Raw genomic sequence first — 12,096 nt, 5'->3', positions numbered from 1 at the left:
AAATTGCTTTGGCACCTGTGTGGAGGATGCATTAGAGATAGAGGGGACTTAAGAGTAGTGAGACTGATTAGCTGACTGCTGTAATCCAGATGAGCAGTGATAAGGACTTAAATAAGAGTGGTGGCTAAGTAGAGAAAAAGACAGATTAGAGAAATGTGGAGGTAGAAACAATGAGATTTGGCAACTGATTGGATATGTGGAATGAGAGACAGTAGATTTAAGAATGACACGAAAGTCATGAATCTGAGTTGCTAGAATGGCAGTGCCCTGGGAAGTACTAGAGAAGTTTAGAAGAGCATGGGTTTGGGGGCGGGGAGGAATAGTTCCTCCATGCAGGTCATAATCTACTTATGCCTACTTATTCTGCTTGATTTACTCGTGTCTTACTCAAAAAGAAAATAGATCCCAACCTGTTTGGGTGGGATACTAACGTATCATTGCTGGAGAGTAAAGAGCCTGCCTTCTCAGGGGCACTTGAGGTTTTGCGGGAGGCAGAGAGTGAGTACGAGAGAGAGGAGGGTCTTCCCAAGGGCGCTATGGGTTTCTGGTTAGACCCAGTGATTAGATTATAACTCTCCTGAGTGATGAATCCTGAATTAGAAAGGGAGAGGTTAGGAGCTTTCACTGTGGAGGGAAAAGATGGAGGCTGGGAGTGTTAGGAAATAAAAGTAGGTATAGTTTTGTTGGGAAAAGGTCCCATGGTTGGCTGTCTCTGGGGAGGGTGGCTTGGAACCCACCTTCTTACCTTGATTGGCATTAATCACACACCCCTCTGGAAACCATTGGTATAAACTATAACCTCATGCCTCAAATATATTCTCATCTTCATGTTGAAATCCTTATCTTTTCTCTCAGGTGCCATTTCTTGAAGCCTTCATTATCCCCTCTCTCCTTCAACTCCCACATAAAAGTAATCTCTCCCTCCTTAATTTTTCATATCTTACTTTACCTTTATTTTTTCTTTTACTATTACCACATTATACCTTGCATCATATTTAATTATGTCATACCCATACCATGAGTCCCTGTTAGACTATAAGCTCCTTAAAGGCAAGAAACGTATTTTTAATCTTTGTTTCCCCAGAACCAATAGAATGCCTTTCCAGTAACCGCTTAATAAGCATTTACTGAACATTTATTGTGGGCCATAACTGTTTTATTAAACCAAGTGTTTTTAGAATTAGCTTGGAAGAGGGAAGATGACTTAGAAAGCTTTTCAAAAGTACCTTTTGGGGCAGCTAGGTAGTACAGTGGATAGAGCACTAGCCCATGAGTCAGGAGGACCTGAGTTCAAATTTGAGCTCAGATACATAAACACTTAATTAGCTGTGTGACCCTGGGCAAGTCACTCAACCCCATTGCCTAGCCAAAAAAAAGTTACCTTTTGAGGACCCTGAAGTCATGTTTTCTTCCTTGCTTTTCCAGAAGGGGGAACATCTAGCTTTGGTGTTTTGGGAACCAGTGTATAGGTTCTGGGAGCGAAGACAGGGATGAACTTGATTGAAGTCAGGATAGCATCTCTATAGGAATAACTTTATATTTGACTGTTAAAGATAAACTAGGACTGCTTGGGCATCAAGTTAGAGGTAGGAATATGGTAGAAGGAGGAGGAAATGAAACGAAGGCCAAAGTTGGAAGTAGCTGGAAACAAAAGTTATGGGTCCACAAAAATGTGACAACATATGAGGCAGTTTCACTGAGCATTTATATGTAGAAAGTGATTCTCATTTCTCTCATCAATAAAATAACAGATCTTTTGATGTATTCAGATATATGCTAGCAAATTCTAACATGCAAAAAAACCTTTGGGTATTCACCTGGAAACATCAACCATACTGTTTGGTTTCAGAAAAAAATCCAGTGAAATGGCTTCAATTCTGTTACAAATTCAGCATCACAACATCACAGATTTCTTGTGGACAGTACTTCCCATCGTCATTTAGTGTCAAAAGGGAACCATCAGGGAAACAGCTGATTTATTTCGCCTTACACAAATAACAATAAATAATACCTCTCTTAGTAATACAAAAAGCTAAACATTTCCAGAAAGTTAGACAATGCCATCTGTGAAAGTAATGCTAACTTACTTGTAGTTCCCTCCGACAAGACACTTCTATCTCCCATCTCAGTGCCTTTACATATCTGTCTCTTCTCTGCCTCTTAGTTTCGGGGGCTTCCTTTAAGACCACTCACATCCCACCTGGAGGAGGTCTTTCTTTATCCTCCAGCTGCTAATACCTTCCCTTCCATCTACTCTGTATCTGTCATATCTGTTCCTAATTTGTTTGATGTTATCCCCCCTTCTTCCATTCCCATTTCAACATAAGCTCCTTGATGTCTATTTTTGTCCTTTTTTTATGTCTTCGATGCTTAATAAAGTTGGTTGTCTACCAAACTAACTAACCTGTTGCCCTTTGTTGCCTGGAATGATAAATTTTCTTTCACCTTAAAATGTCAATATACTAGTTAATCTTTATATATTTGTTTAAAAATGGTTCTTTTGGATGACTTTGTTGTGATTGTGGCTGTCATCCAGCTATCTACTACTATTTTTAGCAGCTACATTTGTATTTTAATTTATTTCATCTTCCTGCCATTTTAAATCTAGAATAACTTCAGTAATGTTGGGTTGATAGGTCCACAAACAAAGGTAGGAGTACTGTTTTGCCATTTGATTGCCATTAGAAAAAATAACGAGTAACTTGAAAATAAAAGACATAAATGAAACTGCTCAAGAATTTGAATATGTTGTCATTTGTAGTAGGTCTAAGATTAGCTTTGATGTTTTGAGTTGGAGGTTACTTTCATTTTGCAAAACATGATCTGGATCTTGCTTGACATCTCCAAATTCAAATGTTCCCAAGACCTCCCAAACCTCCCAAGTTTCTTGATTTAGTTTTCTAGATTTTCTTTTCCTTTTTTTTTTTCCTGTCAACACAGCATACCTGCTGGAGACACAGCATTCACACAGTAGGCATTTTTCAGCTTTGAAAATCACCAGGGAAAATCTTTGGTTTTCTGGTGCAAGGTGGCATATAAGGCAATTGCTAGTAATGCTTGGGCAGGACTGTGGTGGCTCACGTGGCTTTTTGTCTATGTGCTACCAGAGTACTGTGGTCAGTATAAAGCTGTTCCTGATTGAATGGTTTCAGGAATTTTGATGAAGCTTATAGACTTTTCAGCTGAGTTTTCCTAGAGAACAATAAGTCTAGTAACATCTATAAAAAGGGAGGGAAAATTACTAAGACAGTTTTCTTTTTTTGCCTTTTTTTTGGAGGGGGTGAGGCAGTGGGGGTTAAGTGACTTGCCCAGGGTCACACAGCTAGTAAGTGTCTGAGGCTGGATTTGAACTCGGGTCCTCCTGACTCCAAGGCCAGAGCTCTACTGACTGTGCCACCTAGCTGCCCCTTAAGACAGTTTTCTGTGGTACTTTTTTAAGCAGACAGACATGTATATAGATTCGTGTTTGGGCCATGTGAATAGTATCCCATGAATAAATGGAAAATGGATATTTATATACATACGTGATTTGTATCACATACAGGTCTCCAAGGTGCTAAATATGTTTTAGAATTGTAAGGCAAATATGTAATTAGGTGAGAGAGCAGAAAGAATAAATAGCTGTGTACATTCCCTGTCAACCTGGAATGACTAAAGAGAAATAGTTATTAAGCATTGTGTTATATGTCAGGTATAAGTCCATAAAGTAGAATTAAACTGAGCCCAGTGAACTTTCTTAATTCCACTGATGATGGATCTGACATAATGCCATTAACTTTAAAGGGTATTATGTAACTATATAGCTGGCTATGTTAAATGTGCCTATTTTATTTTAGTCATAATCCTATCTAACTGCTCAATATTTACAATTCTCTCAACAATTGAACTTAGTCACTGTCCAAATCCTATGGTCTTGGAAATGTCAATGAAAGTGGGAGTATAAAAATTTTGTTGTTCTTATACTTATTATAAATCTGACTTATTGTGAAAAATATTTCCGCTGTATTTCATCTTGATTTAAAGTCAGGTTACAATTCTGAAAGCATTCAATTTGTCCACTTAACACAATAGCTAAACCAGAGTCTTAGCAGCTCCATGAAATAATGAGACATCTAGATAGTTACCATACTCTTACATATTTTCATTTATTTTATTTTATTTTAACTTTTCCTCTTAGACATAATGACTTTTTGGCTGTCTTTGAAAGTTTGAGCTATTTTATTAATGTCTGTTACTATTCATGTTGCTTATAGCATACCTTTCCTTTCTTACAGCTTTTTAAGGGGGCAGAAGGTTGAAATTGGTCATACTGCTAAGCTTTAGTAGTCAGGAAGTAGAAACCCATTGTTTTTAAATCTGTTGAAGAATGGTGAAGCCATTCTCTAGGAGGATGCATAGGTAAATTGTAATTGTACTAGATACAGAGAAATGAGATCTTTTAAAAATCAAGCATTTTCCTATGTCCAGTCTGTATTTCAAAGCCCCATTTCCCACATTTCTTGCATTTTTTAGCTGGCCCAAGCACTTAAAATTTACCTTACTAATACCAATGGAACACCCAGATTACAGAGGCTTCAGTTGCCTTTTTTTTTCCTTTTTCCCTAGGAAGCTTGCTATTTCATATGAAGGAAAAGAAAAAGAAAATTGGAATCTTGTCAGCCTGTATGTTATTAACATTTTTGCTAAGCTTTTTGGGTAATTTAACATTTAGCAAACTATTTTAAAAACAAATACTATCATAGTGTCACGTTTTGGCTCTCCAATTAGATCATACTCTTCTTAAAGGCAGAAATGTTTCCATTCTCCTCTTCTATTTACTCTTTGGGGTGGGGCGTGGGGAGAGGAGTTGCTAATAATTGGATTAATTGAATCTTTGGCAGTATAAAGTATTGTATGAGGAGCATATGAGGGTCTGTGCATAAAAAAGATTCATAATACCTATCATCTTTGTTATTGTAATAATATATTTCTAACAAGTTTTCCTACCTCTAATCTCTCTTCTCTCCCATCCATCTTAGACACAGACATCAGATTAATCTTCCTAATGCACAGCCTTGATCAGTTTATTTTAGGGGTGATATGTCCTAATGGATAATGTTAGAGTTGTAATCAGAAGTATTAAGAGTTTGAATCTTGCTTCGTACATGCTATCTTTATGACCCTGTACAAGTCACTTGACACTTCTTAGCTTCAATTTCTGTATTTGTAAAATGAAATGAGGATCAAATGAGATTATATACGTGAAGTGCTTTGCAAACATTAAAGCACTGTGTAAATGTGAGCTGTTATTATGGATCTCATTCCTGTCATCTTATATTGGATAAAGTTCAGATAGAGAACTATTGAAGAGGTGAATAAAATTACTGCTTTTTTATAGGTGAATAAAAGTATTAGGACATAATCTGGCCTGTAAACTTACTACTAACATCTTTGAGGCAGTTCCATTAAATACAGTGTGATGAGGATGATAGGAATTGCATCTTCTTCAAGCATGATTTTATTTTTTCCCACTAGGTTTCTATATTTTGACAGCTTTACATTTCATATAACTTGGGGATTGAGTCTTCAGTATGGCAACATCTGTTCTAAACACTGTTCTTAAATTTTCATAAATCATTGTTATTTCCAGGAAATTGTGAGCACCAGTTTTATCTATGATAATGCTATAGTCTTAGTTAATTGATTGAAGGCTAAAGAAAATTTTGAGGTCTGTATTTATATTATGGGGATTTGTTGTCAGTTTATGAAAGATAAGTTTCTAGTGTATGATTTTGGCCTTTTCTTGCACAATCTGCATTGATCAGTGAGTCCAGAGTCCCTTTGTAACAGATAAATTTTCTGTAAGTTCTTATAACATTGTCTGGGTCTTGAATTGCTATGATTTGTCTCTGTTTCTATAGACAAATCCACATAGTTCGACCATTTATTTGACACTTTTTTTATCAACATAGTCTTGGTTCCATATTACATGGAGATCTTCCATAGAAAGCCTTTTGTGTAACTTTTTCACTGGTCCATAAAATGAATTCAAGTTCTGTTTTGTCCAGAAGCTGAAGTGACCAAGAGGCAGAGTTCCGTTCAGGATGATGATAGCTGTCAAGAAGTAAAATATGCCTCCTGATGAAATAGTGGGTTCTCCTTTATTAGGTGTTTTAAAATCTGTATTTTAAGGTGTATGACTTGAATAACTGTGTTTTGGAGATTTTATAGAAGGAATTTTGGATTAAGTACAAGTTGAACTAGATGACATGAAATCTTTTCCACCTCTTAAGGTGTGATTGTGTGTGTGAGAGAGAAAGAGAGAGAGAGAGAGAGAGAGAGAGAGATACCTCAGACTGATGCTGCGTATTGTTGAGTTGGACTGGGCTTCGAATTTAGAAATCTGGCTAGATTGCATTTGGGAAACTAGTGCTATGCTTTCACCTATTTGAAATTGTACAGAGTTAGGAATTCAGGTCCTGAAACCTGTATTCTCTTTGTCATACTGTGTGATCATAAATCATTAAACTGCAGTATAGAAAAATCCAAATGAGCTAAAGTGCAGTAGCAAGACACGTGGTAGAAATAAGCATGCACAATACGTCTCCAGATGATTAATGTATATTAATTGTTACAAAAGACGTGTGTGTATGTGCATGGGAAAAGGAGATAGGCTGTGAAAATCAGCAATAACCCAAGCAATACATTATAGCTCCTAAGATTCTGAAAGATGACTTCTGGTGCCTCAGGTAAATCATTCAGTCAGAAACAAGCGCTTATGAAGCACCTGTTATGTGCCCAGGCCCTGTGCTAAGTGCTGGGGATACAAAGAAAGGCAAAAGCAATCCCCACCTTCAAGGAGCTTACAATCTAATAGGGGAGACAACAAGAAAACAACTATGTACAAACAAGATATATGTGCAATAAATTGGACATCATAAATTGGAAATCATCAATAGACAGAAAGGACCAGAATTAAGAGGGATGAGTATTGGATTCTCAAAGAAGGTGAGATTTTAGGTGGAGATGAGGAGGGAGAGAATTCTAAGCTTAGGGACAAGCCAATGAAAATGCCTAGAGTTGGGAGATGAAATGTCTTGTGCAAGTAATAGCCATTGTCAGTGTTTTACAGAGTATTGCTGGGGTTGGGAGACAGGACAAGTAAGACATAAGACTGAAAGGGTAGGAAGGGGCCAGGTTACAAAAGGCTTTAAAAGTCAAAAAGGATTTTATGCTTGGTTCTCTGAAAGTGATAAGGAGTCACTGGAGCTTATTGAATAGGGAGATGATGTGGTCAGACCTATATTTTAGAAAGATTAATTTGACAGCTGAGTGAAGAAAGGACTGGGATGCAGGAGACCAAGCAGAATGCTGTTGCAGTTGTCCAGGCATGAGGGAATGAGGTCCAGCATGAGGGTAGTGGCAGTGTCAGAGGAGAAAAGGGAATTTATGTAAGATGTTATGAAGGTAAAATCAGCAGAATAGAAAACAGATTGGGTGTGGTGGGGAAAGGGAAGTTGAGAGAGAGTGTGAAGAGTAAAGATTGCCACCTAGGTTGCAAGCCTAGATGACTAGGAGGATGGTGCTAGCCCTGACAGTAATAGGGAATTAGGAGAGGGGGAGAAAATGGGGGTAGGGGAGAAAACAAGTTCAGTTTTGGACGTGTTGCACTTAAGATGTCTATGGGACACTTTTTTGGTGCATTTGTGGGAAAATGTGATTAAATATATATGGATAGAGAGAGAGATATGTCAGGGGTTATGTCAGAGAAGGGAGTACTTACTGATAAAATCGTGGATCTTTGTCCATACTACATAATCCTCCATAGAATCCTCCTTTTTTTTTTTAATTGATAAAAATTATCTTTCAGATCGATTATATATGGAGTTTGTATTTAGGGAAAACAATACTCCCCAGTTCAGGGATAGGGCATAACTAGAATCATGAGGCTTCAAAAGCATTTTTTTTTGGTTTATAAAAGTTGAAGTAGTCTTAATAGTATACATAATAACGATAAATATTCTTGAACTTGAAGATGTAATATTGAATTGGACTAAAATCAATTAAACCACAGTGAATTCTTGAGATTAGAGAATAAATAAGTTCTTGGGAAAAAATGAAATAGTATCAAGTTGAAAAACATTTTAAAAATAATTTTAATATGAATTTAATGAAAAATGTGAGCACATAATAGGAACTATTTACAATAAGTACTTAGAAATTGTAATTTACCCTTTAGTTTCTTTGTATGCCTTTCTAATCTTTTTGTTTAAGTATATCCCAATAAAAATAGACCAAGTAAGCCAACATGCTATTCTTCAGTTTTCTAAAAGTTTCTTGTTAAAATATGTAAAGACTGAAATTTTCCATATTCTTTTAACAAAATTTAATATGTTTTTCAGAAAGTGGTTAAGTGTTTGGGCTTCTTGGTATTATTCATTTTACTGATATCTATAAAGGACAAAGATCCTTTTGAAACTTTTTCCTCTAATCATTTTCAAATTTGATCTCTAGGGAAGCGATGCGAAACTATCTAAAGGAGCGAGGTGATCAAACCGTACTAATACTCCATGCAAAAGTTGCACAAAAGTCTTATGGAAATGAAAAAAGGTAGGATAATAATTTTTTTTGTTAAGTGGAAAATAATATTTTTTCTGTATGTCATTTATTTCAGTGATATGCATCTTGCTCTTCTGCTCAATCTAGGGCTGCTAGTAATTATTTGACTCCTTTAATTGATTCCATTCTTTACTATATTCAAGAACCACTGAGACAATCCTCTACAGCAGTAGAATCAAACTTAAAAAGAAATAAGGACCACAAAACCACACATAAGGATCACTGTGGACCACATATTGACTTAGAAAACCTCATATTAACATACCACTGTTCCATTGTATTTTTTTTTTAATTTTATTTTTTTAATTATTTCTTATTTACATTTTAATCTGGTTTGGTTGCAAGCACTGGCTCCCCAGCCCAGTATTTGGCACAAGTACTTTTCAGGTGTTCTGGATATTAGTAAAGCTTGGAGATCATAGATTTGCAGTTGGAAGGGACCTCAGAATCCATCTAAACCAGGGGTGGGGAGCACCTTGTGGCCTTGAGGCCATAGGTTCCCCACCCCTGATAGGCCATTCCCCTCATTTTACAGATGAGGAAACTAATGACCAGGGATGTTAAGTGACTTGCCCAGTGTCATTCAGGGGTTCTCACCACAAGCAAACATGATTAGAACCTGGGGAAAGGGAGAGGTTGTCTGTTTGAACACTCCATCTTAGAATTTGTGTGGGGGGGCACCTAGGTGGTGCAGTGGATAGAGCACTGGCCCTGGAGTTAGGAGGACCTGAGTTCAAATCCATCCTCAGACACTTGACACTTAACTAACTGTGTGACCCTGGGCAAGTCACATAATCCTGATTACTTCACCAAAAAAAAAAAATTGTGATAAAGGAGAAGATGCCTGGACGTAGTCTGACATGTTCCTGTGATTTCAGGAGAAGAGATTTTAAAGAGGTCAGAAAAAAGAATGAGTATGTACTGTCCCATGTACAAAAGATTGTACAGGAGAAGTTATCCCAGGAAGGATGAATGAAATCCAAATATAAGGAAATTCAATAAATATTCAGAAAATGTTAAGAAAGAAGAGAAGTTGTTATCTAAAGAGCCCAATATGAATATACAGGGAACGTGTATCAACCAATTTAGATTTTTTAAAAGATGAAAGCAAGGACTGGTTGTGAATGAAAAATACTAAATCATGTTGTCCTATGAGAATGCAGGAATTATGATAGATTTAGAACTGGAAGAAATCTTAGATGTCATCTAATTAACTCCCTCTTTTTATAGATGAGGAAAGTGGGACCCAGAGAGGTTAAGTGATTGGCTCATATTGTAAAGTAGGATGTAGAAGCTGAGGATTCAACCCTAGGTTATCTGACTGTAAAACTAACACTCATATACCACACTACCTTTATTTAATAAAGCTCAGAATCAATTGAGGCTAACAAGGAAAGCTAAAGATAGCAAAAGGTTTCTCTTTAAGCAGTATTTGGTGAGAAAAGGAGAATCAGGGAAGGCATATTGCTTACCATAAAGAGTTCAGGTATAAACAACAAAGAAGAGTAGGTAGGGTAATTAAACTCTTTTTTTTTTAAACTAGAATTTTTTTTGTTACATTTTAAGTTCCGAACTTTGATCCTCCCTCCCCATCCCACACTAGAGAAGGCCACCATTTGACAGAGATTTATAAATATGTGTAAAACCATGTTACTATACATACTTTTGTTTATCAGTTATTCCTCTGGAGGTGGATAGCATTTTCAGCTGAAACTTCTTTCTTCAAAGTTACTAATTATTTCTTAATTACCAAATCTGATGACTTTTTCTCAGTCTTGGCCCTTCTTGACCTCTCTGCAGGCTTTGACACTATCACTGTATTCATTTTTCTCTCTGTCTAGGTTTTTGTTACACTGATCTTTCCTGTAACTGTGGGTAACTTTCCTGGTAACTTTCCCCCAAGGCCCTTTAATGGGCCCTATTCTTTTCTCTCTGTATTCTGTTTTGCTTCATGAGCTTATAGTTCCAGATCTTATAGATCTTAAAGCTCATGATAGAATTCTTCACCATGGATTGAGTTATCATCTGTGCAGATCATTCTCGGACATTTTTGTCCAGCCCAAACCTCTCTTCTGACATTGTGTTCCGTTTTCAGCTGCCTTTTAGACATCTTAAATCGGATATCCCATAACTTAAACTCAGTATGTCCAAAACTGAATTCATTAACCACCACCCATCACATCCTCTTCTGAAGTTCCATATTACTGTTAAGGGCACCACCATCCTCTCAGTCACCCAGGCTGACAGCTTAGGTGGCATCCTCAACTCTCCCATACTCCATATCCAATCTTTTGCCAAGTCCTACTGATTTTACATTCATGAGATTTCTAGCATACCATCTTTTCTGACACTGCCACCACCCTGATGTGAAGGTCTTCATCACCTAATTCCTGGACTGTTGCAATAGCTTTCTGTTTTGTTTCCTTGCCTCATATCTCTCTCCAGGCCAGTCCATCCTGCACCCAGTGGCCAAATTGATCTTCCTAAAGCACAGTATTGATCATGATACTGGCCCTTCCCCCATTACAATAAATCCCAGTCACTCATTGCTGTTAGTCACACACAGTACTCCTTTACCCAGAATTAGGAGCACTTTTAGGTTTTTCATTAGTATACTATATAATTTCATTGATGCAGTACAAGAAGGTATATCTGTGGAAGAGTGAATAAGAGAGTAATTACTGTGTTCACCCCCATGATAAGAGAAAGTTTCTGGGACTTTAACTAATTTAGGTAAATCCTCTACTTATAGAAGTAACATTCATTCTTTAGAGTACCAAGGGTGGGAGGAAAGACCCTAATTTCCCTCCAAAATATCCTTTTTTCCTTGCTGATTCAATTTCAGAATGGTTCTGACCAGCCACATATGCATACTTGAAACTTGAAAACATGTCTGAAAATGGCCTCCCCCTCCTTGACATGTTGACTTTATTGAAAGACTTCTGGGTCAAGGTATATATATGATTAGGCATTTTCTCTCATCCCCACTGCCTCTCAGAACTCTGTAATATAAGAATTTTGTGCATGGTGTAAAGCAGTAGCAGGTGTCTGTAGAGACTCTTACCAAGAACCTTAACCCCTTAACCTGAAGAATTAACAGCACAGTTTACTCAGCACCCACTACTCTACCACTACCCATGTCTGCCATGGCTTTTCAAATCAACTCTTAAGCTTCTCTTCTGGGTTTCACTCAACAGTTCTCTTGTAGTGTCTGTCAGCATGCCCCCTCTGACTCTATGCCTTCTCCAGTATTTTGTGGCAGCAAGCAATACAAATAAACTCTATCAGGGGAGGAGGTAGAATTAAAGGAAAGTGAAAATGTGTTTTCCCTCAGGTGGCTATGCAACAGTGCTCAGCCAGAGAGTGCAACAAAGGTTAACTATGGCAGGGTTTCAGCTTGTGTGGTGGGTTCCACCAAGCCTGAAGGAAAAGGGACTATCCATTTCAGTGTGCCCCAGATTGGATGAGGGATTGAGCCTGGCAAAAAATTAATATAAT

At 37.3% G+C, this 12,096-nt stretch overlaps 1 protein-coding gene across 6 annotated transcripts in view; it reads left to right on the top strand.

Annotated features, from left to right (window-relative positions):
- RBPJ (recombination signal binding protein for immunoglobulin kappa J region) overlaps positions 1–12,096 on the top strand; it is a 242,390-nt gene that overhangs the window by 202,951 nt on the left and 27,343 nt on the right. For all 6 annotated transcript variants that reach the window (XM_020992297.2, XM_020992292.2, XM_020992283.2 and 3 more), the window contains one exon: positions 8,494–8,589. In XM_020992297.2, the coding sequence (XP_020847956.1) occupies positions 8,494–8,589 (96 nt within the window). The remainder of the gene's footprint in view (positions 1–8,493; positions 8,590–12,096) is intronic.

Source organism: Phascolarctos cinereus, unplaced genomic scaffold, assembly GCF_003287225.1.
Source record: "Phascolarctos cinereus isolate Bilbo 61053 unplaced genomic scaffold, phaCin_HiC Scaffold_9;HRSCAF=440, whole genome shotgun sequence".
Lineage (NCBI taxonomy): Eukaryota > Metazoa > Chordata > Mammalia > Diprotodontia > Phascolarctidae > Phascolarctos > Phascolarctos cinereus.
This window is presented reverse-complemented; position numbering and strand designations above follow the sequence as displayed.